The sequence below is a fragment of the Balaenoptera ricei genome, chromosome 11 (assembly GCF_028023285.1).
Source record: "Balaenoptera ricei isolate mBalRic1 chromosome 11, mBalRic1.hap2, whole genome shotgun sequence".
Taxonomy (NCBI): Eukaryota; Metazoa; Chordata; class Mammalia; order Artiodactyla; family Balaenopteridae; genus Balaenoptera; species Balaenoptera ricei.
In genome coordinates, this window is record NC_082649.1 from 19981663 (window position 1) to 20008186 (window position 26524).

At 43.1% G+C, this 26524-nt stretch overlaps 1 protein-coding gene across 3 annotated transcripts in view; it reads right to left on the reverse strand.

Moving 5' to 3' along the window:
* Positions 1–482: 482 nt before the first annotated feature.
* The window catches only part of GPLD1 (glycosylphosphatidylinositol specific phospholipase D1), a 54332-nt gene continuing 28290 nt past the window's right edge, over positions 483–26524 (reverse strand). For 2 of the 3 annotated variants that reach the window (XM_059938027.1, XM_059938028.1), the window contains 18 exons: positions 25266–25373; positions 25011–25038; positions 24768–24907; positions 21675–21740; positions 19941–20061; positions 17770–17906; positions 15473–15659; positions 12302–12412; positions 10880–10954; positions 10623–10779; positions 9812–9953; positions 8892–8997; positions 8710–8803; positions 5717–5893; positions 5216–5376; positions 4102–4128; positions 3578–3628; positions 483–861 (listed from right to left, as the gene is read on the reverse strand). In XM_059938027.1, the coding sequence (XP_059794010.1) occupies positions 775–861; positions 3578–3628; positions 4102–4128; positions 5216–5376; positions 5717–5893; positions 8710–8803; positions 8892–8997; positions 9812–9953; positions 10623–10779; positions 10880–10954; positions 12302–12412; positions 15473–15659; positions 17770–17906; positions 19941–20061; positions 21675–21740; positions 24768–24907; positions 25011–25038; positions 25266–25373 (1975 nt within the window). In that variant the 3' untranslated portion in view covers positions 483–774. Of the gene's footprint in view, positions 862–3577; positions 3629–4101; positions 4129–5215; positions 5377–5716; positions 5894–8709; positions 8804–8891; positions 8998–9811; positions 9954–10622; positions 10780–10879; positions 10955–12301; positions 12413–15472; positions 15660–17769; positions 17907–19940; positions 20065–21674; positions 21741–24767; positions 24908–25010; positions 25039–25265; positions 25374–26524 lie in introns of all 3 variants that reach the window. The other variant, XM_059938026.1, reaches the window with a different exon arrangement.

Genomic DNA, 26524 nt, shown 5'->3' on the forward strand with positions numbered 1-26524 from the left:
GTTGGCACAGCTTGTGGCAGCCTAATGCACCCAAGGCTTCGTGGGATGACTTCAGGCTAGTTCACTAGGCTCATCTGCTATTAGAACAGTCATTTCTCCGAAAGCATCTGAGGGCACAGTAAGATGATATTTTACCTTTTATATTTGTCTTTCACTATACGAAACATTGAAAATACAATCATCCTCATAAGAAAGGACCACATCATTTGCAACATGATTTTGGAGTTGTGAGGTTATGCCTCACCCCTTACTTTTCTCCTCACTCTGTTTCTCCTCCTCGTGCGTTTTTCCTGTATACTGTGCTTTCTATTTCAGTTTGATTGGAATAGGTCACCAACTTTAAAAGGACATTTTTAGGAAGAATTGTGTTACAGAGGTTTTCCTAAGAGATAACCAGAGAGAGGCCTTTCCAGTCATCAGAAAGACACAGGTACTCATGTGGAAGAGGAAATAGGTTGTACAGCAGGTCTGAGCACAGGAAACAAGTTAGGAATAAGTTTATTAGGTACAAAGGAAACAAGTAAACTTTGGAAGGGGACATGAATAACCAGAGTATTTGCTGTTTCACATGCTTCTGATGTTGTCCCCATTTACTGTATCCTATATTTCCAGATAGTTTGGCTGTTAGTGTGTATGTGTCCACCCCCAGGAGCCCCACCTGTGGTAGGATCTACAAGGCTCCACTGGATGTGCCCCTCTGTCCACCAGAACGCTCACCCTGGAGATGACTTGGCATGAGAGGGAGTGGCAGGTTAAGAAAGTGGAGTGAAACCTTTAATCTTGGCCGAGGCTATAGATATGAAGCGCCCCAGAAAGTCGGGCTCCCAGAGAACTCTTTCCAGCAGCAATGACAACTTGGTTCTGTAGGGGACACAAAACAGAATTCATTTTCCGTTCATAACATCTATTAAGTAAGTTCCTGCTGTAGTCCAGGCATCATGTTATGCTCTGGAAATACAAAGATGAGTAAGACATTGGCCAGGCCCCAGGGCTTGAGCTTAAATACCCCTTTGGCAGATCTGTAGGTTCAGAAAACCACAGCTGAGGAAGTTCTCTCTAGTCCCTTCTCTGGTACATAAAGGAAAAGTGCGTCCACGCATGTTTATTCAGCATCCGAGCTGTGGTGCAGTGAAGACTTCCACAAACAGGCTGGCCTTTGTCAGTGTGTTCACACCACCTACTCTGCCCCTGCTGCTTGAAATATTTTAGGAACTGTCTTTCAAAATTGTCTAAGCTTGTACAAGTTTTTAAACATTTTTTGAGGTGGATTTTAGTTCTGGAAACTACTAAGAGTTTTTCTGGACCATGGCTGATAAATGAGATGTGGCTGATCAAACTGGCTGATAGGGTTGTGGTAGAGCAGGGAGTGACCATAAAATGACCAACCCTTCTGTGACGTTGCTCATTGACTTAATTTTGAAAACTACCAATGGAATCCAGAAATAAAGGCTAACATATTGAGCCTTTACCATATGTCAGATACTATGCTTAACCCTTTGCTTGTATCTTTTTTAAATACACTAGTGTCAGATAAGAGGGGAAATCTCAACTCTCATTTATGGAATTACTCATTTACTGGATTTGCGTGTAGTTTGGCTGTGAGCTAAGTTTCCTCTCCATTTCCTGGTTAAGCCACCTTCATTCCTAAAATCAAGTCTTCCCCTGCTTCTTGCCCTCTCTGCCCAGTCAACCTACTCCTATTTCCAGATCCACTCAGGCCCGAGAGGCCCTGCAAGGCCTTCCCTGACTCCACCAGCATAGACTTCCATTGATCTCTGACTGCCTTTGGTCGTCCTAAATGGACCTGCTGGTCTTACGGCTATTTTTCCACTTAGACTCTAAGAACCTGGGGGCAGGGACCAGGTCTCAGGTTTGTCTGCCTCTCTGGTACCCAATGTAACACTGCTCCGCCAGGGCCCTCAGGCTGACTGAAGGCAGCCCCACAGGAGGTTTTGGCAGTACCACTCAGGTAAGGGCCGAGTCCTCCTGGTTCTAGTTGGTTACTAGTTCAATACTTAACACTCACATAGAGAAAGGAGTCTTCAAAGTCATAACTTTTACTCAAGTAAAAGGCCACCCACTCTGATCATCCTCAGATTGTCTGTGTCCATTTTTAAAATATAACCTTTGATTTATCTTTACACTCAGAGTGCTTTAGGGGCCCCCAGTCTCAGGTATGTGTTGGGAAAGTGGAGTAATTTGATTATTGACTTGTGAAATGTAATTAGGAAGATGAATTTGCATTGTTATACAGAAAGGAATCAAATATACTTTTAGATGATCTATACCACCCCCCTTCAGTTGGTATAAATAATGGTTGAGTATTTGCTTTCGAGCTTGCCTATAAATGAGTTACAGCAAGGGCTACTTGAACTGTTGGCCCGTAGAGGGCAGTTTCACCACAATTCTCATAAGCCAGGGCCACAGCACCTACCTACCAGGCCCTACAAACCTGGTTCTGTACTCGAAAATCTTTGAAGGCTTCCCTAGCCTTTCATCCCATAGTTCACTTACTCTTTACCATTTAATCCTATACTGATTTGCATTTTATTTAACTTCCCATGTGTATAATTTTCCTCAAGAGCAGGGACTTGGTCTTCTCTTTCTGTCTCTCATAGCCTAGCATAATTCCATACAGTGTCATATCCTAAAATAAATGAGTGGAATCAGTGGTTTAGCTGTATATTTTAAGATAAAACCCATTTAATCTGTTGTATCTATTACAAATTCAAAATGTGCATACCCCTTGACCTAGCAGTCTTCTAGGAATCTTACCAGCAGAGAAATTTGCACAATTATAAAGATATAAAGTTACAGATACAAGAATGCTCACTAGAGCATTGTCTGTAATAGGGAAAAAAATGGAAATAACTACAAGAAATAACTAAATGTCTATGAGAAAGTAAACCAAAGAAATAAAATATGGTACATCCAGACAATAAATTACTATTCAGTCATTGAAAAGAATCAGTTCTCTATGTACTTGTCTGGAAGGAGGCATTAAAACACAGTTGGCATGTGTATGTTTCTAAAGTCATACAAAAACAGTCTTGTAGAAAAAGAACCAAAATATTAACAGTGCTTAGCCAATATGGCAAGGGTTGGCAGACTTTTCCAGTGAAGGGCCAGGATAATATGTTAGGCTTTGTGGGACGTCAGTCTGAGGCAACTGATCAACCATATAGTAGCAGCTGTAAAGAAAGGAGTGGCTATATTCCACTAAAACTTTAGAGACACTGCAAGTTGAACTTTATGTAAATTTCATGTGTCACAAAATATATTTTTTGATCATTGCAAACATGTCAATCATTTTTAGTTCGTGGGCTATACAAAAACAGGCAGCCAGCTAGAGTTGGCCCACAGGCTGTAATTTGCTAACCCCTGCTGTAGAGGATGAAATTGGAGGGGTAGTGAGGGAATCTTTTCACCAAAAAATGATGGGATTATGTGTGAGTGTTTTTTTGTGTGTGTCCCTCTATTTTTCAAATAAAAAAATCTACATACAAAATGAGATCATCCCCAAATCCCAGCCTTAGAACAAATGCAGATATCAAAGTGGTACAGTCTTGGTACTCACCTTTTTCTTTGACCTCACAGTGATCACAGAGCTCCCAAACCTTGAGCCTGCCTGGAAAACACACTGTCTGTTAGTAGCCTTTGAAAACGCACTATGGGGCTTCCCTGGTGGTGCAGTGGTTAAGAATCCGCCTGCCAATGCAGGGGACACAAGTTCGAGCCCTGGCCTTGGAGGATCCCACATGCCGCAGAGCAACTAAGCCTGTGCACCACAACTAACTACTGAGCCTGTGCTCTAGAGTCTGCGAGCCATAACTACTGACCCCGTGTGCCTAGAGCTTGTGCTCTGCAACAAGAGAAGCCACCGCGATGAGAAGCCCGCTCACTGCAATGAAGAGTAGCCCCCACTCGCCGCAACTAGAGAAAGCCCGTGCACAGCAACGTAAGACCCAACGCAGCCAAAAATAAAAATAAAAATAAAATAATTTATAAAGAAAAGCACCATGTTATTTTATCAACTTGAAATAAGGGGAAGGGCTGCTTTTTTTTTTTGGTAGTTTTTCATTTTTTTCAGAAGGTACTTACTTCAGGAGAAATCAATACATATTGGGCCTGAAAGAAAGTGATGAGAAAGGGAGACTATTAATGTTATTACTGTTCATGGGGGTTTTTTTAAACCAATTTTAATTACACCCCTACACTCATATTTCTTCATTTTAGAGAAGCCCTTTGTCACCAGAAATTCCACTTACAGGAGTTCCACTCTACAGGTATCTAGTAGATATATTGTATAAGACAATAGGAAGGCATAGAAAACTTAAAGTTGTATACAAAATCATGTACAATATGGTCACCACCGTTAAGATACACACGCACAGTGTAGTGGTTAAGAGTGCACTTGAGAATCAGCTCTTGGTTCAAGTCTCTGTTCTGCTATTTCCTAGCAGTGTGACCTGTAACAACTTCCTTCTCCAGTCTTCAGTTTCTTTATAATGGGTATTAAGTACCAAATTAATAGCTTTGATGTGGATTCGATTTTTTTATGTATAGCATAGTGCTAGGCACAGAGTGAATGCACAATAAATGGTAGCAATTAAGTTCATAGCAAAAAAAAAACTAGAAGGATACACCAAAAGGTTAATAGACGTTATCTCTGTAGAGTAAAATTCTAGGTAGATTTTAATTTTCTTCTTTGTACTGTGTATTTTTTAATATTTTTACAATAAACTTTCATTTTTTGCCATTTAAAAAGTAATTTTTAAGTTTAAAAATAACAGCCAAGTGTTTTAGACCCAGGAAACTTAAGGAAACCCACCTGAGAAAAGGAATAAAATAAAGCAATGAAAGATGAAATAAAAAGATGGGGAGTCTTCATGAAACTCCAATGGCCATGGCCTGTTTTCTTCTGCCCTGGGCTCCTAACCAAGCACTGGCCGGCTATGACCAAGAACCAATATGACACCACATCCAACTGCAGCTGTGGGGGGTGAACACTGCAGAACTGCTGGCAAGCAGGCAGCCTGGGCCTACAAACACAAGCAAGGGATTGTGTCCTGACCCCAGGGAAGGGGCAGGTTACCTGAGTTCAGGCAGAAACTCTTAATAAATTAGAGTTCTATAGTGGACATAATTTAGTAAGGCATCAGCAAGTAGCCATCCTTTCCCAGGATGGTATGGAATTGTGTACAAGAACAGTTACCTTTTCTTCTGGACATGGAGCTACCCATGATTTGCATTTGCCTGTCATGTCGCCCAAGGTGATCTGTTTGCCATTATACACGTAGACACGGCCATCTTCTCCCCCCATCAGTCCAGAGGTTACATCTGTGATCCTCAGTGGGGCTGCCATGATGATTTCATCTGTAAACAATGAAAACCAGCAGCAGGAAGTATCTACTCCTTGCTCTCATTGTGCCACTGCTGGATCCTGACCCAACCTTCCACAAATAATATTAGTACATCTTTTACTAGGTCTGTCCTGATTTCATTCCAACGTAGTCAGAGGCTTTTGTTTTCTGTTATAATTAATAATAGTTGATGTGGGTGGCTCTCGTGTCACCATGTTCAAAAAGTACTACTCTTGTACATCCGGCTCTGGTCTTGATTCATTATGAGGGTAGAGCCTAGGTGATCCAATTAGGGGGACTCATCAATTAAGCAAAGGACTTTCTTATTGGCCCGAGACACCGTTCCTTCCTACCTAAGCCATCGTTATCCAGGTCACTCAAGTGCAGAACGCCACCAAATCGGGAGAAGCGGCGGTCTCCATTGAAGGTGCTAAGCAGAGAAGGCTGCGAGTCAGGTGGCAGTTCATACATCCGAGTGCTTCCACCTTGGTGCAAGGTCGTGGTCAGGAATGCCATCTTAGCCAAGACATCTGAAATAAACGACAGTAAGGTAACTGCTGCCATCACAAGGACGAAGATAGGACACAGAAATTATAGGTTACTTTGTGTCATTGACTTTCAGGATTACTGTGAGATAGTCAAAACTATTAAATTTGTGAATGCCAAGGTTTCTTTTTATATATGATCATTATAAAAGGTGTGGGAAACACCCCAAAAAAGTATAAAGAAGAAAACGTATATAAAGCATATATTTCTTTCTGGACGATGATATATACTTACATATACATACACACATTTTAATGGGGTTTTTTGCAGATTATAAAATTCTTTTTTACGCTCAGGCCATTTTAAACTTTTTGCTTTTATAATTAATACTATGATAAATATCCTTCCCTATAGTTCTGAGTATTTTCTGAGAACAGATTCTTAGAAGGGGCCCATATAGCATTGGATTTGGGGAATGGCTCTTGCCATTTTGCCAAACCTCTTTCTAGAAAAGGTATATCGATTTACATTTCACAAGCAGTGTATGAGTTCCCATCTCACTTCAACCTTGCCATCATTGAGTATTCTTTTTCATACTGAAAGTACTTCATAGTTTTTAATCAGCACCCTAAAATCCTCACTGAATATTCAAACTTGTGTATAGTGGCCAGTCTGACCCAGAGATCCTGCCGAGGCAGGGGACAGGGTGAGAGGGACAAGCCTAACTGTCCTACTCAAACTTTCCCTGAAAGTAGATCAGATTTTTCACATTTAACTTAATCTGTCCATAGAGCTGCGATTCCCCAACTATACACTGAAACGCTTCGGCGAACTCACGGGGATACTGCAGGTGTCTTGAATTTTTGCTGGTAACTGACGTCTGTCTGACGCCACATGAGCTACCTGCTGGGGGTGGGTCACAGTTTCAACATTAGATCCCTATGTTCCTTTCAATGATGTCACATCTTTGCAAAACTGGGATTTTATCATAATGGGTTGTTACGGTAAAATGCAGGTACCACTAGAAAATCAGTGTGGATCAAAATGAGGATAGCGGTGTCTAATCTGATTCCAGGGTTTGAGAAGTGGTACAGTACCCCAAAGGAGCTAAGCTGTTAGGACATAAACACAGCGTCCGCAACCTATTGAGTCACACGGGGCCCCACACTGAGAAAGGCCCTGTGCTTGGCTTTATGCTCTCCTGTTACCTGAAATTCTGGATAATTTTTCGTAACAAATTTTAATTTTGTCTGGGCCCCTCAAATTAGGTGGGTGAAATACAATCAAAATACAAGTAAAAATAGGAAAATCTGAGCAAGATTGGTGGATTATATCTGTTGATAACCCAGTTGTGACACTGGTTATGGTGTGCAGATTATCATCATTGGGGAAAACTGGATAAAATGTAACATGACCTCTATTATTTCTTACAACTGCATGTGAATTTATAATTATCTCCAAAAGCATCATTTATATATCATATATATCATGATATATATAATTAACCTTTTTATTCTGTATTTTATACAATATTTGATAATGGAGAAAATTATTAAGGCAGTAAAGGGACTAAAACTGAGAAAATTTGGGAAGCTCTAATTCACATCACTCTGGGAGCAAGAGTGGTGAGACAGAATTAGTAATGTGTGTGGCAAGAGTTTAGAAATCACTACCTAGACTCTGTAAAGGAGAAAAACAAAAAACAATTCCAAAGCTAAGTCAGCAACTTTCTGTTGTAATGCTGTGTCCTTACTCATGCAAGGAAAGATTTAACCATTCCTTTGCCCAATCCACTTCTACGTATTATTCAAATATATTGTATGAAACGAAAATCTTTCTGAAAAATAATTTCACAATATGTAGTAAGAGTCTTAAGATTAGACCCTCTAGCAGTAGGATGATGGTAGTAAATGTTGGCATGTGCATATGGAAATAATGTGATACAGGTATCAAAAGTAATGTTTTAGAAGAATATTTAACATGAGAACATGCTTAAGATATAAAATATTAGGTGTGAAAAAACATGTATGCGTTTAAGCTTTAAAATATCTGGATAAGTGGTGATTTTTTTTTCTATATACTTCTTTATATTTTCACAATTTTCTACAATAAGCATAATTTACTTTTATACTCTTGGAGGGAGTAGATTTTTTTGTTCTTTTAACTCACCCATAAATTAAACAAAATAATGTTTTATTAACATATACCCTCAGAGTGGACCTATTCCTGGTGAACTGGTTTATAAAATTTGCTCCGTCTCCAAGCTCAATGGGATAGGAGCTTTAAAAACACACCAGGTTGGGGCTTCCCTGGTGGTGCAGTGGTTGAGAATCTGCCTGCCAATGCAGGGGACACGGGTTCGAGCCCTGGTCTGGGAAGATCCCACATGCCGCGGAGCAACTGGGCCCGTGAGCCACAACTACTGAGCCTGCGCGTCTGGAGCCTGTGCTCCCAACAAGAGAGGCCGTGATAGTGAGAGGCCCGCACACCGCGATGAAGAGTGGCCCCCGCTTGCCGCAACTAGAGAAAGCCCTCGCACAGAAACGAAGACCCAACACAGCTAAAAATAAAATTAATTAATTAATTAATTAAAGGGCTTTCCTTTTAAAAAAAAAAAACACATCAAGTTACTTTCACATGTGATTTTCAGCAAATCTTTGAAGCAGATATTATAAGCTGTGTTTTGCATTCAGGGAGTTTAAGTAACTTCCCCAAGGTGACCCAGCTTGCTATTAATGAGAAAAGGAAATATTCAAACGCAGGTCTGTCTGCCCCCATATCTCCTAACTTTCCCCCAAATATGACTTGGTCAAGGAGCCACATGACTAAAAAGAAGCAAATTTCATGGCGGGCGACCTACCTTGAGTTGGGGCCCCAACCAGCAGTACTTGTGTACGGGTCCCATTCATCATCACATGGCCGCTGGACAGGGAGGTACCCAGTTTCCCCATTGCCTGTGAAATAGCAGTAAGTCAATATAGTACAGCTAAGAAAACTTTCTCTGTGGTGTCCACTTTCCTGGGGAGGGAGGGGCTGTCATACCTTGTCTCCAGAAATGGTAAACCAGCTTTGACAATTTGGTGGGAAATAGCCAGATACCCGTCCAGGGCTCTGTTTCTCATCACGAGTGCGGAACAAATGGCCCAGACTGCAATGAAGCACACTGGTCTTAGCTGATGGGGCACAGGATTCAATGCTGGCCAGGTACTGAGGTCCAAGGAAAGACAACCCACATCTTCCCCACCCATGCCCCCCTCCCTGTATGCTCCTGGTCCCTGTGATCCTAGGCATGAGCGTGGGGTGCTTTCAGAATGAATCCCAATATCAAGGCTCTCCAGATGTGAGGTTGACCATTCTACTTCCCGACTGACAAAATAGAGGGATGCCTACTGTTATGGGCTGAATTGTGTTCCCCCAAAATTTATATGTTGAAATCCTAACTGCCAGTACCTCAGAATGTGACAGCATTTGGAGATAAGGTTTTTAAAGAAGTAATCATGCTAAAATGAGGTCATTAGGGTGGGGCCCTGACCAATATGACTAGTGTCCTTGTAAGAAGAGGGAAAGACACCAGGGATGGGTGCACAGAAAAGAGGCTGTGTGGACACAGGGAGAAGGTGGTTGTCTGTGAGCGAAGGAGAGGCGCCCTAGAAGAAACCAACCCTGCTGACACATTGATCTCAGATCTCTAACCTCCAAAACTATGAGACCATCAATTCGTGCTGCTTAAACCACACAGGCTATGGTACTTTGTATGGCAGCCCTGGCAAACTAACACACCCATCTCTCTTTTAAACGTCTAAAAAGGAACATTTGCAACCTTGCCCCAGAGCCTTAGCGTTTCCTTGAAGGGTAAGAATTCCTCAGCTGCTTCCTCTGAACCCCACACTCAGTGGGCTCCCACGGCTGCAGGCACCTGCCCTCATGCTCACTGGTCCCTGGGCCCCAACATCAGTGCTCACCTACTGGCGTTCTTCCAGGTCGGGCTCCCAGCCAACAGCAAAGTCCTGTTGTTGACACTGACAGCATGAAGGGAGTATCCTAACCAGGCGAAGTCCTCCTCGCCTCTCACCATCCAGTTGGCCGCCTCCACATTCAGCTCTTCTACACAAGACAACCAGTGCCTTTTACTTTACGTGGAAAGACTACCAGAATGGAAAGAGTGAGCCCCTTTTGTAGGACAATGAGAAACGGGTTCACTGGGCTGAGTTTTTGCCCCAACTCTTATGTGCCCCCACGCTGTCCCCAGGGCCCCAACGTCAGAAATGGAACTCACGCTTCATATAAGCAATGCATTTCTAGAGCTCACTTCTGTGGAGTGGAGGATGCTATTTAAAAAGAGGGCCTGTTAGGAGTTTCCTGGCGGTCCAGTGGCTAGGACTCCGTGCTCTCACTGCCAAGGGCCCGAGTTCAATCTCTGGTCGGGCAACTAAGATCCCACAAGCCGCACAGCAAAAAGGGCCTGTTGGACAGTTAGAGCATCACTGGGATGCTTGAGTGTTTCTACTCTTCCATTCCACTGAGACACTATAAGAATAACTATCGCCCCCTCCTTTGGATCTGGATCTACACGCTGGATCCCTCTTTGTTTATTCAGTGAATCTATCCATATCATTTGCCAGAACATCTGCAAGAATAAGAGTGTTAGAAAATTTAGGTGAAATGCTATGCAATGAGGAAAATAGGACAAAAACCCATATGCAAGAGAAGGCACCACAGACTAGAGCAGCGGAGGTCTCCGCCCATTCCACCCCCAGCCCCAGCAAGCACTACCTTTGTCGCTGTGGCTGGAGCCAGAATAAAACGCAGCCACAATTCCCTTCTGTCTCCCTCCACCTGGAGCAAAAGGGGAGCCAATCACCAGGTCAGGTTCACTGTCTCCATTCACATCTGCGGCCAAGAGTGTCCAGCCCAAGTTACAGTAGGTGTCCTGAAGAGGAAACAGGAAAACACGTCTTACTCAGCCCTTGAGGCAAGTAGGATATGGCGAGTTCTAAGTTTTCTGTACCTCTCAAAGGTGCTCAACATACCGGGCAAGAGATGGTGATGTTGGGGGAAGAAGATAGTCTTCCTTGTTTGGAACCGAAGTAGATGTACACTGCACCCTAGACAAGGGCAAACCACAGGGCGATCGTTAAGACTTGGTGGTGACCCGAGAACCTTAAATAATAACAAGACAAAGGTGACTGATGATGAAATAAATCACCGTCAGAGCCCTGTAGGTTCAGGAGCTTAGTTAACTGCCAGAAGTCAGTGTCCAGTCCTGAGTGCTGGCCACTTCCATCAGACTATTAGAGCCCCAAAGCAGAAACTGTCATTTTTATCTTTGCCTCCCCAGCGTCTTGCTCCGGATCTGCCATCCATAATTGTTCAGTGTATTTGCAGAATGACCTGCTCAACTCCCCACCCCTTCAAGGCTGAGCTCAGTTTCTGGCTTTTCAACGAAGCCCTCCCCCAGCCCAGCCCATTATTTCTCTGAACACTAACATGTCGTGTCAGTACTGCTTACTTGCCTTGGGATGCAGGCTGTGCTGTTATTGTGTTACGAACTAGTTCTCACTTCTCATCTTATAGCTTGCCTGTCTCCATCCCTACTCCTTCTACATGCATTTATTTTCCATAGTGAGCCAAGGACTGAGTACACAGTGATGGATAAGACCAACCTCTCTCCGCCCCAAAAGCTGGCCAATTGGCAACTGTGACACCACAGCGTGGGGAGCTACAAAGGTGCAGCGAGCACAGGACAACAAAGTGTCTCCTGAGCCAGAGATTAGATCACACTTCCTGCAAGAAGTGACATTTCACCCCTACAGAAAAAAGGGGAGAAAGGGCTTTCCAGGTGGAGGGAGCTGGATGAGCACCACTCCTAACGTGAGGGCACCTGATGCGTCTGGATGACAAATTGTTCACAGGACTAGAAACAGGGTGAGGAGGGAGAGGAAGAGGTGAGCCTGCAGTGGGAGAGGGAGACGAAGGCCCTTTGACTCCACTGTCACTCGTGGTGCCCGGCTACGGTGTGGAGGACTTGTGGGAGGAAAGCCCTGTGGGCCAGGACCCAGGATCTCTGCTCTCGGTAAGAAAAGAGGGAACCCGTTGGGTTCCTTGCATGAGAGGAAAGATCCAGGAAGTCACCTCCCTGCTGTGACGACAGGAAGCTATGGATTACCTGGAATGTCTGCCTTCCCTATCAGTCAGCATCCCGGGGGAGGGGGGAGGAAGAGTACAGTACCTGGTGGAGTGCCACCCATGAAGCCCAACTAAGGCCAGGGAGGCAGGAACAGGAGCTGCCAGGTAACCAGAGTCCCATCAAGCACCTGAATGCGGGGCTGGGATCATCTCCCCACAAAAGCTCTGCCCGGCACCCCTGCTGCCTGCTTTCCTCCAGAGCCTCCGCTCAGTGTCTCCTCCCCTGCCGCCCCATCCGCCACCATCACCCCCCGCAGCCTCCTTACTGTGTACATGAGCTTCTCGGAGCCCACTGAGGGGGCTCCCACGGCCAGGTCAGGCACGCCGTCCTTGTTAAAGTCCAGCACGGCCACGGCAGAGCCGAACCGACCTGAGGGCTGAAGAGGCAACAGTTACTTCCCCTGGCTGAGCCACAACCTCCAGAAGAGCACACCTGACTCCCTGGGGGACCCCACCCAGCACGCCAGGACTGAGGAACAGAACTGCAGCCGCCTGTAACACAGCCATGACCCGCCAGGTGGGTAGCTCTGCCCTAAGGATGTGTTTGGCTCATCTGTCTGCCCCGAGGGGAAGATGAGGTGCCGGAGAGAAGAAGGTCGGTTCTTAAAAGTTCTAGGTTTTCAGAAAATGGTCTGGTGTGTATCATGCCCCACGTTAAGGACCAGACTCCTCTTGGAAAGTATCCAAGATAATAATCACATAACAGTAGCTAACATCTGTCGAATACTCAGGATGTTCTAGAGCCATGCTGTCCAGTGCGGTAGCCACTAGCTAAATGTGGCTATTACTTTTAAATTTAAATTACCTAACATTAAACCAAAACAGTTTTTCAGTTGCACTGGCCACATTTAAATGCTCAAAAGCCAAAGCACTTAGTAGCTCCCACACTGAACAGCACAGCTTTAAAGGAGCTCCATTATCACGGAAAGTTCTATTGATGACAGTGCTGTAGACACTAAGCATTTCACATGGATTAACGTACATACTTTTATTACTCCTACTTTTGTGGTTTACAGCTGGAAAATTCACTCCATTCAGGGACAATTTTCTTCCAAGGTGGATTTTCTAGATCTTTCATCTCCTACTGTCTAGAATGAGCCTAGACCTAAAAATAACTCATGAGGTTCTCCTATTATGAAGAGTCTTGCACAAGTGATGCTTGCCACATAACACACATGCCCCAGAACCCACATCTGTTATTTGTTGACTGATCTCTCTATACCTGTGTGCAATAGCATTTGAGAACACAGCCCCTTTCTACAAGGCAGGAACTTGATAAACGAGAGAGGACTGCCCCGGAACACAAGCACATTGGGGAAGGATGGGGACAAATGAATAGAGGTCCCTGCCAACTGAAGATGGGTTCGTTTCATCACCACCAGCTTTACTATCAAGCCCTCCTGCAGGGTAACCATCATTCCAAGAAAAGCACAGCATTCTAAAGTAGGCAAATGCTTATCTATCCTAATCTTCCACTTTATAGACAAGGACCAGAAAGGTTAACTGCAGACCAGGGATGAGTACAGGATTCCCATCCCTAGCACATGCCTTAATCTGGCCATCTTCCAAATTATCAAAGGTCACTGGGACAAGAGAGCATGGAGCTACCTCCTTCCTCACCCCAAGTGTCTTTGAGAGAATTTCTCATCCACAGGAAGCAGCTGCCTTTCTTATTCCTTGTCTACAGGAGACCAAAGGATTACACTTTACACCACAGTCTGACAGGGGAATGGCTTGGTGAAGAAAGAAGTAACAAGAATGAGTTGATTTATTTCGGAACTTTCTCATGTGGTGTCAGAAGGTTCCAGAAAATGCTGTCCCTCTGGGACTGTGTTACCTCCTACACTGGCCATCAACTTAACACCTTTCGGACTCAGAGGCTCCTTCCATCAGAGCTTAAACTAGATTATATGGACTTCCCTGGTGGCGCAGTGGTTAAGAATCCGCCTGCCAATGCAGGGGACATGGGTTTGAGCCCTGGTCCGGGAAGATCCCACATGCCACAGAGCAACTAAGCCCGTGCACCACAACTACTGAGCCCATGTGCCACAACTACTGAAGCCCACATGCCTAGAGCCTGTGCTCCGCAACGAGAGAAACCACCGCAATGAGAAGCCCATGCACCGCAACGAAGAGTAGCCCCCGCTCGCCGCAACTAGAGAAAGCCCGCTCGCAGCAACAAAGACCCAACACAGCCAAGAATAAATTTATTTTTTTAAAACCTAGATTATAAACCATTGGACTTTTCATTATTTAAAGTATGTTCAGGTGCGCCATCTTATTTTTTTCACAGCATTAACTCCACAGCGAACGTTTTAACGGTATGTCTGGGACAAGAAACCATCTGACCCCAAATTCCCCTGGTGCTTGATATTTGGAGCTTGCAGTGCCACCAAAGCCCCAATACTCATCTGTGGCTGGTAGCAGGGCGCTGTCGGCCCCTCCTTGTTTATTGCTCATGTAAGGACTATTACCAAAGACGTCAGGGAGGAAAACCCTCCCGGTCTCTAGTGCTCCCACGAGGAATTCATGCTGCCTCCGTGTGGAACATCTGTACAGTCACTGCGGGACTCCTCTGGTGGTGAATAACCACTCAACGGAATGAAACCTGAACAGTCTGGAGTTCAGTTAATAGCAGTTTACCAGTGTTGGGCTTCCCTGGTGGCAGAGTGGTTAAGAATCCGCCTGCCAGTGCAGAGGACACGGGTTCAAGCCCTGGTCCGGGAAGATCCCACATGTCGTGGAGCAACTAAGCCCGTGTGCCATGACTACTGAGCCCGCATACCACAACTACTGAAGCCCACGCGACTAGAGCCTGTGCTCTGCAACAAGAGAAGCCACCGCAATGAGAAGCCTGCACACTGCAACAAAGAGTAGCCCCTGCTCGCCGCAACTAGAGAAAGCCCGTGCGCAGCAATGAAGACCCAATGCAGCCAAAAATAAATAAATAATTTTTTTAAAAAAATAGCAATTTATCAGTGTTGGTCTCTTAACTTTGACAAGTATGCCATAATTACGTAAGAAGTTAACACACAGGGGAAACTGGGTCAAGGGTACATGGGAACTCTCTGTACTGTCTCTACAACTTTTCTGTGAATCTAAAATTCTTACAAGATAAAATATTTATATTAAAAGAAACACACCAAACGAGGTTTTATATTATCAAGATATCACATTCTGATTGGCTACTCAAAGCCACTAAATAGTATGGCTGTTCCTGGAAGGTATTGGACTAAACACTCAAAGTTAATGATAGAATGAGATTAATGACGTGAACATGCTTTTAAACATGAAAAGTACTATACAAGTGCTGGCCACCAGCTGTTTGTTACTATCATTATTCTTGCTATTAGTCATTCATCCTGGAAGAGTTTGCCAGGAAATGCGGGCAGTGGCTTATTGACACTAAAAGGGAAAATATGAGATGGGGGCCTCACCTGGAAACCCTCCAGGATCCCATGGGCCTCCTTGTCTAGGTCCAGGTCGACGAGGGGCAAGCCCAGGTCGTTGCCATAGATGAGGTACACGCGCCCCACGTGGATGTGGCCGGGGCGGCTGTAGCCCGGGGCGCCCATCACCAGGTCACCGTGCCCATCCTGGTTGAGGTCAGCCGAGGTCATCGCCCTGTAAGGAAGAAGAGGGAACCCACTGCAGTGTCTACTGAGAGCTATGAGTAAAACTGTCTCCTGCTCCTTTCCTTTCTGGATTCTAGAATTTAACTTCCTTCTCATGGATTTTTCCATCCTGTATGACTGTTGTGAATATTCACCTCTGAGGTTATACTGTTTGTGTGATTCAGCCTTGTTCTCCGGCAGAAAAAATAACAACAAAATTGGACAAATCAAGGCCTCCGGGCATTTCTGGACCATATAACCTGAACACATAAAAAGCATCCTCACAAAAGCACCTTGTCCTACATGCAAAACCCAGAGCAGCCAAAGCACAATCCCAGGCTCCACCTGAGAACAGAGAGGAAATTCGCCATCAGCCAATGGCACAGGTTACTTTACAATCGGCTCAACTCATTTCAATTTGTTACCTGATCAAAGACAAGTTTGTGGTAAGTAGACCATTTTATTTCTACCATAGCTACATAGCGTGGCTTATATCGGAAAAAGTTCAATGCCTAACAGGTTTAGAGGATGTTTCTAAATGAGAGTCCATGACCTACCAGTTACAGAGCTGGACAAACTGAGTCAATGGTTCAAATGTCTCTGGCGGGGCTGGAATGACCAAAAGTCATTTATTTATTCTGGTTCTGATGACCACATAAGAATAAATAGCGGAACAGAGGAAAAAGAGAAGAGCAGTTTCTAACGGGTGTGACGCCTGGTGAACTGGGTCAGATGCACACCGTGGAGACACTGCTGGTCTCTGCACTCCCGAGGCTGGACTCTGGCCAGTAATGGCCCCCAGGAAGGACCTCTGTGCTGCCCCCCACCCCACTCCCCCCACCATGTGGCAGAGAGCCCAGCAGGAGGCCCTCATTTGGATTTTCAGGAAGGCAGCCAAGAAGAGCTATTCATTATTCACAAATGAATGGCCAGTAAAGACAGCATTCGCCCCCCATTCCTTGTGCTGGAGCTGAATGCATTAGCGGCCTGAAGAGGAAGGGCTGTCGGTTTATTGTTCCAAGGGAAATGCAATGTTATTTGGATTTAAAAAGTGTGGTTTAAAAAAAGAGGTTTTACAAAAACCCCCCAAAAATAGTCACTTTTATATCCTTGGGCTCAGTTTGGTTGTGAAACTGAGTCCCCCTAAAACCAAGTTCCCTTACCGAGTTTATGATTAATCTTTCTATCCAAAACTTTATTCCCTTTCTTGTCCCCTCCGACCTCAATCCTGTGCTAACTGAACACTATCTCAACCAGAGTCAGATGACTAAAACTGCTGTTGTCGATAACATCGTTAATGTACTAAAATGGCTGTTGTAGATATCATTAACGTACAAACTCAGGTTGTTTCCCCAGGCCAAGACGAGCTATCAGATCCCCGAGCCATGGACCACCTGGCCAGAGAATCATAAACCGAAACATCCTGACCCCTGACAGTATGATTAAGAAATGTCACAGAAATGTCACAAGACGATGACTGATCCCAGCTTCATTGGTCTCCCCCTTTAAACACCCTTAACTCGAAGACTGAATTGGAGTGGACCTGAGGCTTATCTCCAACTCCCTTGCTTGGGGCCCTGCAATACATGCTGTACTTTCCTTCACCGCAGCTTGGTATCAGTAGATTGGCTTTGCTGTGCCTTGGGCGAGGGGACCCGAGTTCAGTTTGGTAACAGTTGATCTTTAAAATCAGAGGAATCCCTAACATTCTCTTTATAAAATTGTTGTGGTGTGCTAGGCTTTTGCCTTATGAAGTTATAAATAGTCCAGTCACCATAACAGCTACCTGCTTTTATCCTTCTAATGTCATTAGGTGCCAAGATATCTGTAATAATCTATCTCCGAAAACGTTGAAGCTTTACAAATATTCTATAAAGTAATAGTTTATTGTTGTGGTTATTTAATAAAGTAAAACTTGTTTGTATTTAAACATATTTTTGACCAATTTTAAGGAGATAATTTTATCTTTACCAGAACTTAACCACAAAATTACTGTTTTTGTTGATGATGAATTGATTGGAAAATAAAGTGCTAACAGGCACCATTTTAAACATTTGTGAATGACTGCTTGAAATTAATACTGATGAAAACGTTCAGGAATTAGATAAACTCATACGTACCAACCAAGCCTTGTGTAGGGAAATGACAAGTAGTAAGATGCTGAGGGGCTAGAAACATGCTTCTGTGGCTGAGAGCTGCCAGTAAACATTTCCTGTATGCTCCTCTCCAAAGACTGGTACATGAAAGATAAGGAATCCTGAAATAAAATGATTACAGACAGAAAAAGACACGGCATAATCAACAAAGCTACCGTTTCCTGCCAAAAGCATTAGACTTTAGGAAACAAGTTATTACAAGTGCTGAAAAATAACTTATCGATTCCTATTCAACAAGTAAGACGACTTAAGACCGGCAATTAGGAGAGTGAAATCCACCCCCAGTGTGTGCTCACAGATGGGAGTTATAGCCCTAGAGGTCAGGGCCATCACGGAAAGAGTCAGCTGGGATTAACCTAAACCAACTCAGGATGGTCTATTAATTTGCAGAATGTAACTGAACAAAATAATTATTACGAACTGAAGTTTTTTTTAAAGATAAGTCCATTCAAATCTAGAACTGTAATTATATTTGTGTGTGTATATATATATATATATATATATATATATATATATATTTTTATATATATATATATATATATATATATCCTTCTTTCCCTCCCCCAAAACAAATGAACTGAAATACCACCAGGAATGCTAGAAACCCTCCCAACCACACTCAAATTGAGAGGCTGCTGGATTTGCTCTGAGTCCCAAGAAACCGGGCAGACACGAGGGGTCACATGCGGAGTGCTGGAAGCTGTATGCGAGAGAAATGAGGGGACGGCAAGCCCCTCAGCTTGGGATGCTGAATTGTTCTTAGCGTGGTTACTGCAGAGACACAAATACAGACTGCAGTCGCCCTGAACAACCTGGCCAGGCACTAGATCCATGCAAGTTCAGGGAACACAACCCGAAATCCACCCAGGGGTAACATAAGACCAAACAAGAATTCCCGGGCCTGCCCCAGAGCAGAATCAGCTCAGAGCCACGGGACAGCCCTGGACAGCTCAGGCTCCAGAGAAGTGCAGGTTATAAGGGCGCTGCAGGAAGGGACCGTGCCTTCCGTTTCTCCAGTCTAACACCTCTGGCCTGCCATCCGCAGATTGCTCATCTGATGCCCAGCTCTGGCATCCTCATTCATCCAGGAAGAAGCATGTCAGGTACCACCCAGGCCTTGGGAATATAAAGTCCTTCTCTTACACAGTTTTCCCTTTGCAAAGGAGACTGATCCACATAATTGCAAGACCAAATGAGAGTTGCTTTGACAGAGCTTCCCAGGTGTAGGTGTGGGTACATAATTTGTAGAACTCAGCAAAGTTCTTTGTTCCCAAGTTATTAAGAGTTTTAAGGCAATGACAGCAGAGCATTAAACCAAGTGAGGCGGCCTTCTGTGTGACCATGCAGGCTGCAGACCTGTGAAGCAGGCCCTGCCCGGGCCCTCGCCCAGCTCACAATGTTGTCTAAACCCTTCTCCCTCCCCAACTCTCGCAAGTACCCTGTATCCCTTGTCTTGTGTTCCAGGCAAACAAAACTACGCAGATTTCCAAACATCGTGAAACTTTCCCAACCCACTACCAGAAATACATGCTCACTGATGAAAAACCATCTAGTATTCAAGGCCTAACTCAAATGCCACCTCCTCCATGAAGCCTTCCCTGATAGTAGGGATATAATTTTTTATCCTCATGAGAGGCTATGTACCCATCCCCAACCCCAACCATAGGATTTGTTGCATCCTACTCACAAATGGTTATTTTTGTATTTATCACCCCTATTAGACTGAAATTTTCTAAATGTCAGAGGCTATTTCCCTTTCATCTTCTATCTCCCTGGTGGAATGACACTTAAGATGATCTCATGGAGGAACTTCATATGCAGTGGTGTTCCCCTTGGTGTGGGACCTTGCACAGTGGGCCTACAATATTGCTGACACACTTTGCCTAAGGACAGAGCAGGACTGGCCCCACGGCCACCTTGGGCTCCACCTGGCTTGCCAAAGGCCACTGGGGTCCAGACTCTCGTCATAGGATGTTTCCGGAACAAGCCAGACTTGGAGGCCAAGGATACTTGCGAGCCTGGCTCACGCCCAGGTGACTTTCAATGAACGATTAAACAGCCAGCGACTCTACAAAACGCAGTATCACAGGAAGCGGCAGGTGCCTGTCTCTCCATTAAAAGCTGAAAATTCTTACCATGGTCCAGGAATCCACACTAAATAACACTCCTCGTTTGGTATAGTTTATATGTTTTCCAATATCTTTAGTTAGGGCTGCAGTCACGTTTCTATGAAAATCATTTTTCTGTACTTTTGAGCTGCTGGAAAGAGAGAGGAATAAACTGGTTAAGACTGAGGAAATAGCAACTCACCCTGAATAACTGAGTTGAAAACTATAGTCAAGTTAATCACAGGTTAAAAGGTCATAAAATTTTAACATCTGCAAGTTGAAGGAACAGCAACACAAAAAACAAAATTTTAGAAAAACTTTTATAGGAGATTCCACAACATCTTTTAATAAACACATTTCCAAGGTTGAAAAAGCCTGTCCTTAACAAAAATAAGATCTATAAGCGTATAAGTTTGAATTCCTTCCAGATTTAAAAAAAAAAAAAAAAATCAAAAGTCAACATTTCATACAAATGGCCAAGAAAAGGTCATAGCTGTTCGGGAAACCAGTATGCAGGTGGACTGATTTATCCTTAAAGACATGCAATAATTAATTATACAATAAAAATACATTTTCAAATTCATATGTTTTAACCAGTCTACCAATCAGATGCCTAAAGAAGCCAGACAGGTTTCAGAAATGCTTACAGTGGAAGCTGGGCAACAAATGAACAAAGGGGGGCCGCATAAGATACCAGCCAGTGTAGGGATCCCAACAATCTAGAGCTTGCAAACCCAACCTAAAGGCGTTCAATGTAATTAAAACAAAACAAAACTTACCTAATTCGCATAAATTAAAAAGTGAGGGCTTACCTGAACACTTTTTGCACATTTTCAATTCTTTGGAAGGTCCGAACTCTCTCTCACCTTAGCATCTTTTATTGCGATGCCCTCTTTTGGAGTATCAGACAATTGCTCACCCTAAATATCTTGGTTGAAGCATCAGTTCTTCACAGGAAGTCTCCTGTGACTGAGGACACTCTGTGGTACATCCTGAGCACCCAACACTTGTCCTTCCTAATACTCAAGGGTATTTACAAGTTCTTGTTCAGCGCCCATCCACCCACCATCCTCTGAGAGCAGAAACTGTTTCTGTCTTGTTCCCAGTGAGGTCTCTAAATGTCTGAACTAGTTCCTGGCACATAATGATGAGGAAATATTATTTTATAATTTGTACTATTTTATTGTAATTGTATTATTAGTAATAATATTTATTAGGATTAATATAGTTATTAAATGCATGAATGAATGGTTGGTGGTTGGTACCTGAGTCCATCAGGGAATACCACCCCTTAGAATACAAAGTAGATCCTCTGGCCCTCTTCCTCAGAAACTAACTGAGAGGACTTCTCCCCACCCTGTCTTGTTGATAATTACTTTTTCAGGGTGGAATTTGGCCAAACTTTATGAATAATAACAATAATCGTGGTGATAATAATAATAATAATAATACTATTAACTATCATTTACCAGTTAATGAGCAACTTACTAATGTGTTAATTGCTTTACATCCATTCTTGCACATAATCCATACCATAATTCTGGGAGTATGGATATGTACTTATTCCAGTTTGCCAAAGGAGAAAGCTGCAGCTCAAAAAATAATTAGGCAACTTGTTTAAAAATCACACAGTTGTAAATGGAATTTGAACCTGGAAATCTGAACCTCTGTCTACAAAGCCCACGCTTTCAGAGTCTACTGAGCACCCCTCTGAGTGAGTGAGATGTTCTTTTTCTATGAGCCATTTCGGAATCCACTTACCCGTAGGTATTGTTTTGCTGGCTGCCACATGTGATAAACAGAGGGTTCTCAGGTAGGTTGCAGTTACTGGGGAAATAGTCAAATGAGTTAGGCAGTTTTCTATCTTCTTTTCAAGCATGAAATTTTCTGAGAATCAGTGTAACATTTCAAACCACCTCCAAAAGTCTTCATGCAGAGGTTTTATGACTTAGCCAGGCAGGACTGGTAAAGGGACCGAGTCCTACTTGATGAGGGTGGATAAGCAGGTGCTATTACGGTAACACAGGCAGCACCACACGGCTGGTCACCCTAGACTCACAGCCTTCCCCCTTCCCTCCTGATTCCACCTGCTGAGTTCTCCCTGCTGACATGAACCATCTCAGGGTTAGAGACTGAAAGAAACTGATTCCCAACTCTGCCACCTTTTGCCCATCTATGCTCAATGTTTTAATTTCTCATTCTCATTCCTTTAAAAACAAAAATTTATAAACTAATAATTAAATAGGTAACTAAGTATCCCTTTCTACAAGTGAAAAGGCTGCTGATAGAATGTAAGAGGTGAACTTTCTCCCTAACAGTGAACAGAAGCACTAAGGGAGTGGGTATTACATTGTAAGAGTCTCTTCCAGAATGAAGACTATTCTGAAGGCGAGGAAGCTTTGGAGGTCACTGAGGGAGTTTCAGGGCAGTATGAAGGAAGTATGAACCTGGGGCAAAAGGACTGGTTGCTAGAAAAGGAATTCAGAAAAGAGGTGAAAGAAGCTGAAGGCAAACTTTTCCCATCAAAATCTTTCTTAGGGCCAGCTTTAAGCTGAGGAAAAGGTTTTCCCTCAAATTCTCTTTTCTGCACCACCGGGATTTAGACGGCAGCCTTACAAGATTAGCACTACAGTTACAAATACTTTTTGAGTTAAGTAGAGTTCTGGCTGGGAACGTAACTACCATTATTTCACTGTTTCTTTAGGAAAATATACTATGCGTTTCAAGTAACACAAATTTGCTTTGGAAGATCACGTATTAGTAAGTTAAGAAATGGTTATAATGTGAAAATACGTATGCTTTTCTTTCTGTCATGAGTTTGTGTTCTTTCTTTGGAGCATTCTCCAAATTTCCCACAAAGTTGCATAAATTCTGATGAATCTTTCTTTGCAAATGTCTGTAAAGATACAATTAATTCATGGAATTTTCTGCCTTGATAAATTAAGACAGATCAAGAGACAAGAAATCTGTTCTTTCTCAGTTATCTCCTCCTAATTAAAGAATAAGGTCCAGCTACATAACTTTCCTTAGCTATGTTGGACAACTGAGCCAAAGACAAACACCAAAATTGTTTTTCCAATTTAAGGATCAATACACTTGGACTTTATAAAACAAATAAATGTAGGTCATTCACTCTAACATGGCCATGTGTTATGAATCCCTCCAATATAAACTTAACCTTTTTCTAACACTACTACTAGTAGCCCACATTTATCAAGTGCTTACTGTAGGCTAAACCCTTTACATGAGTGATCTCATTTACTCTTCACAATAGCCCTATGAGAAAGATAGAATTATTACTGCCTACTGTCATGCATGAGGAAACTAAGACTTAGGGAGATTTAACAATTTGCTTGGGATAGCTCAATAGAGAGTGACACGTCTCTTAAATTCCAAAGTTCATCCTCTCCACAACTCACATGGACTGAAACACCCACAGCCATAAAGGAGCTTGGGGATTTTAATGAAGGTTAATTTTCACTATTAAAAGTGCTATTTATATTGGATGGTTTCCATCTGCCACACTGTTACTTGCCGAGTCTTAAAAGCAAGGCTAAGGTCAAATTTATCAAAGGGAATTTTGTTTCAAATCAACACAATATATATAAGTGTGTTGTGTATACATATACACACATATATATATATATGTTGTATATATAATATAAAACATAATATATAATTATGGTTAACATTCTTTGAATACTAGCAAATGTTTTAAGGGCAAAGGAACATCATCCAGTGTATAGTATTCTGGAGCTGTGCTTATACAGGCCCCTGAACTTATAAAGCCCAACCCTCCTATGATCCTCACCCAGAATAGCCACCCCAGTGCAGCTCCTGCCACAGAACCCTCTTTCTCCCTGCCCCCCGCTGCTTAAGTTTCCCACCCTGCCCTTTCCCTGAAGCAGGTGCTGCCTCCAGGGGTCCCTATCCAGACCCATCCCTACCCTGCTCAGTTCAACAGCGTGGGAGGGAGGGGCTGCATCCTCAGTGGTATGGTCGGACATGGGTTCTGAGAGAACCTTGGCTCCCTCAGACCATGAACAGATTCTGTGAGAGCCGAAATGTCTACTACAGCTGGAACTGGGGACAAGACCAGTCTACCCTGGTCTACACGCCATCCGAGTCTCTGATGGACACTCGTCCTAGGTGTGCTGGGGAGGAACAGAAAAGGAGCTAGAGGTTGAGCAACTGTCCCATCTGGGCTAGATGTCAAATTCCAACAGAAGGCTGAGCTTTACAAATGCATTCATTTCCGATTTCATTTTGGAGTGTGGGGGTTAGGTGAAGTAACCTTTTAAACCCTGGAGCCCTGAGAGCTCGATCGGGTGGAGAGGAGGATGGCCACATCCATTGCTGGAGCTTGGGGAGGCGGACACCCCAGCCCACAGCATGGGGTCTCCCAGAAGAAACAGATGCAGTGCAGCTGTGGAAGCAGATTCCTTCCCACCTGAGCCATTTCTACCAGACCACAAACCTTGCAATATCTACCTCTTCATCCCTAAGACAGGAGAGACATCAGCAAACCTAAACAGATGGGAGCTAGTTGGAGTTTTGAGAAAACAGTTTCCATTCTTTTCCTTCTTCTTTTTTTTTTTTTTTTGGCCACACCACGTGGCATGCAGAACTTCCCCAACCAGGGATCGAACCCATGCCCCCTGCATTGGAAGCACAGAGTCTTAACCACTGGACCACCAGGGAAGTCCCATTCTTTTCCTTCTTGATTAGGATAGGATAGCACTTCATGAGACTTTCTTGTTCTTCATTTGATCAATTGAAAAACCTGAGAGTTATGTTGGGGACAGGGTAGCAAAGCAGGGAGTGATTGGAAGGAGAAATAGAGTAAGAATTCACCTGGTCCCATTCTTTAACATGAAACTTGTTAGACGGTAAATATTAGTGGACCAAAATGCCATATCATCCAGTCCTCCTAGGAAGTATTCTTGAAATTGTTCCACCAAAAACGGGGACTTTCTAGAATAAGTGGGATAAAGCTATGGCAAAGAGAAAGAAAAATAAGTCAAAAAATAAATGAATCAAGTGCTTCTCAAGGTATCTTTATAACACTTTAAGATTTTGAAGAATAAATGCCTTTACCTTGGAAATAGCTAACATCTCACCATACCTGCAACATAAACAATAATTTTGACTGTGAGCTGTGGTTTCCACAAAGAAATGAGGCAAATTAATGAGGAAGAGATTCCAGCAACACGTATCCACTATCAAGCAACTGCCTTTGAACAAGCAAAATCCATAAATCCAATACCCACTCTCAGAAAACTAAAACATTGGAAAGTGTGTTAAGGAAGTCACAATAAAATCGACTGCAAATATTCCTCTAGTTACACTTACATTTCCAAGAACTGAAGGTATGAACAGTCAACAATGGCATTTTTGGTGATGACTGCTCGGCCATAGAGTTTCTTATAAATTTCCAGGAGATCTTCAACAGGCACATACCTGAGAAAAGCATTAGAATAAGAGTTGTTTTGATTCTGAAGTTGAAGATAATAACAGCAGCAGTAGCAGCTACCAGTTATTCCAGGATTATTATGTGCCAGACACCATGCAAAGGGCTTTACATTCATTATTTATTTAATTCTACCAACAACCCCGAGTGGTTGGTGCTATCATAGTCCTACTTCACATACAGGAAACTAAGGCACAGAAAAGTTCAGTAATTTGCCCAATGCTGAAGAGCAAACTGGTACCCTAATCAAATATTTATACAAAGATAAGTAACTATAAAATATAAAAAGAATGTTTAGTTTTGTGAATTCAGAGTTCAAGGAGCTATATAAAGTATTTTTATTCTTTTGAGTCGAATTACTCTCAAAAATCATTGTTTTAAAAACACCAAAAATGGCTCCTTACCCCAACATCCTACTTTCAGAGTACATAGTGGAAGGTAGTAAAAAAGAATTCTAAGTCAATCTTTTGGTTCACAGATATTAGTTATTTCAGTTGGAAGAAGAGCAGCATTTTAAAAATTAGATTTATACTGTTATCTTTTATCTTTACTTAAAAAAACCTTAGAATATACCAGACAGAAATCACAACCAATAAAACCTGATTTTAGTATATTTATAAGAAGGAATCTATTGAGATGTCCATTTTTTACTTCACAAGCGCACCAGAATGGTCCTCCCCATAAACATAGCTAGACAAAATAAAATATTTTTTTAGATGAATCACCAAGCTATCGAGAAAGTGAAATTTTTCCAAAAGCCAAAAACAAATTGAAACTGGAAACTTTGGGAGGTAAGCGTGTGAGAAAGCCAGCTTTTGCCCTGGAGACATCTGCTAAACCTGGGAACCTAGGAGTTTTTTGTTTTGTTTTGTTTTGTTTGTTTGTTTGATAGCTGTGTGGTATGCAGGAGACAGGAGATAAAGTATAGGAACCACCAAATACCAAAAGTGGGCCCTCTCAGAGGAAACTCCTCATTAAAGGCTATACCGTCTGCATGAATATTAGTTAGAAATAAACTCAACATACCAACAAGGACAGCAAAGAATCCTGCCTGTCTTCATCTTGGCAAAGGATAGAGAGAGGGAAAAATATCTCCCCTGAGAACTGGTAACAACTACCCAGCCCCACAAATGTTTTGTCT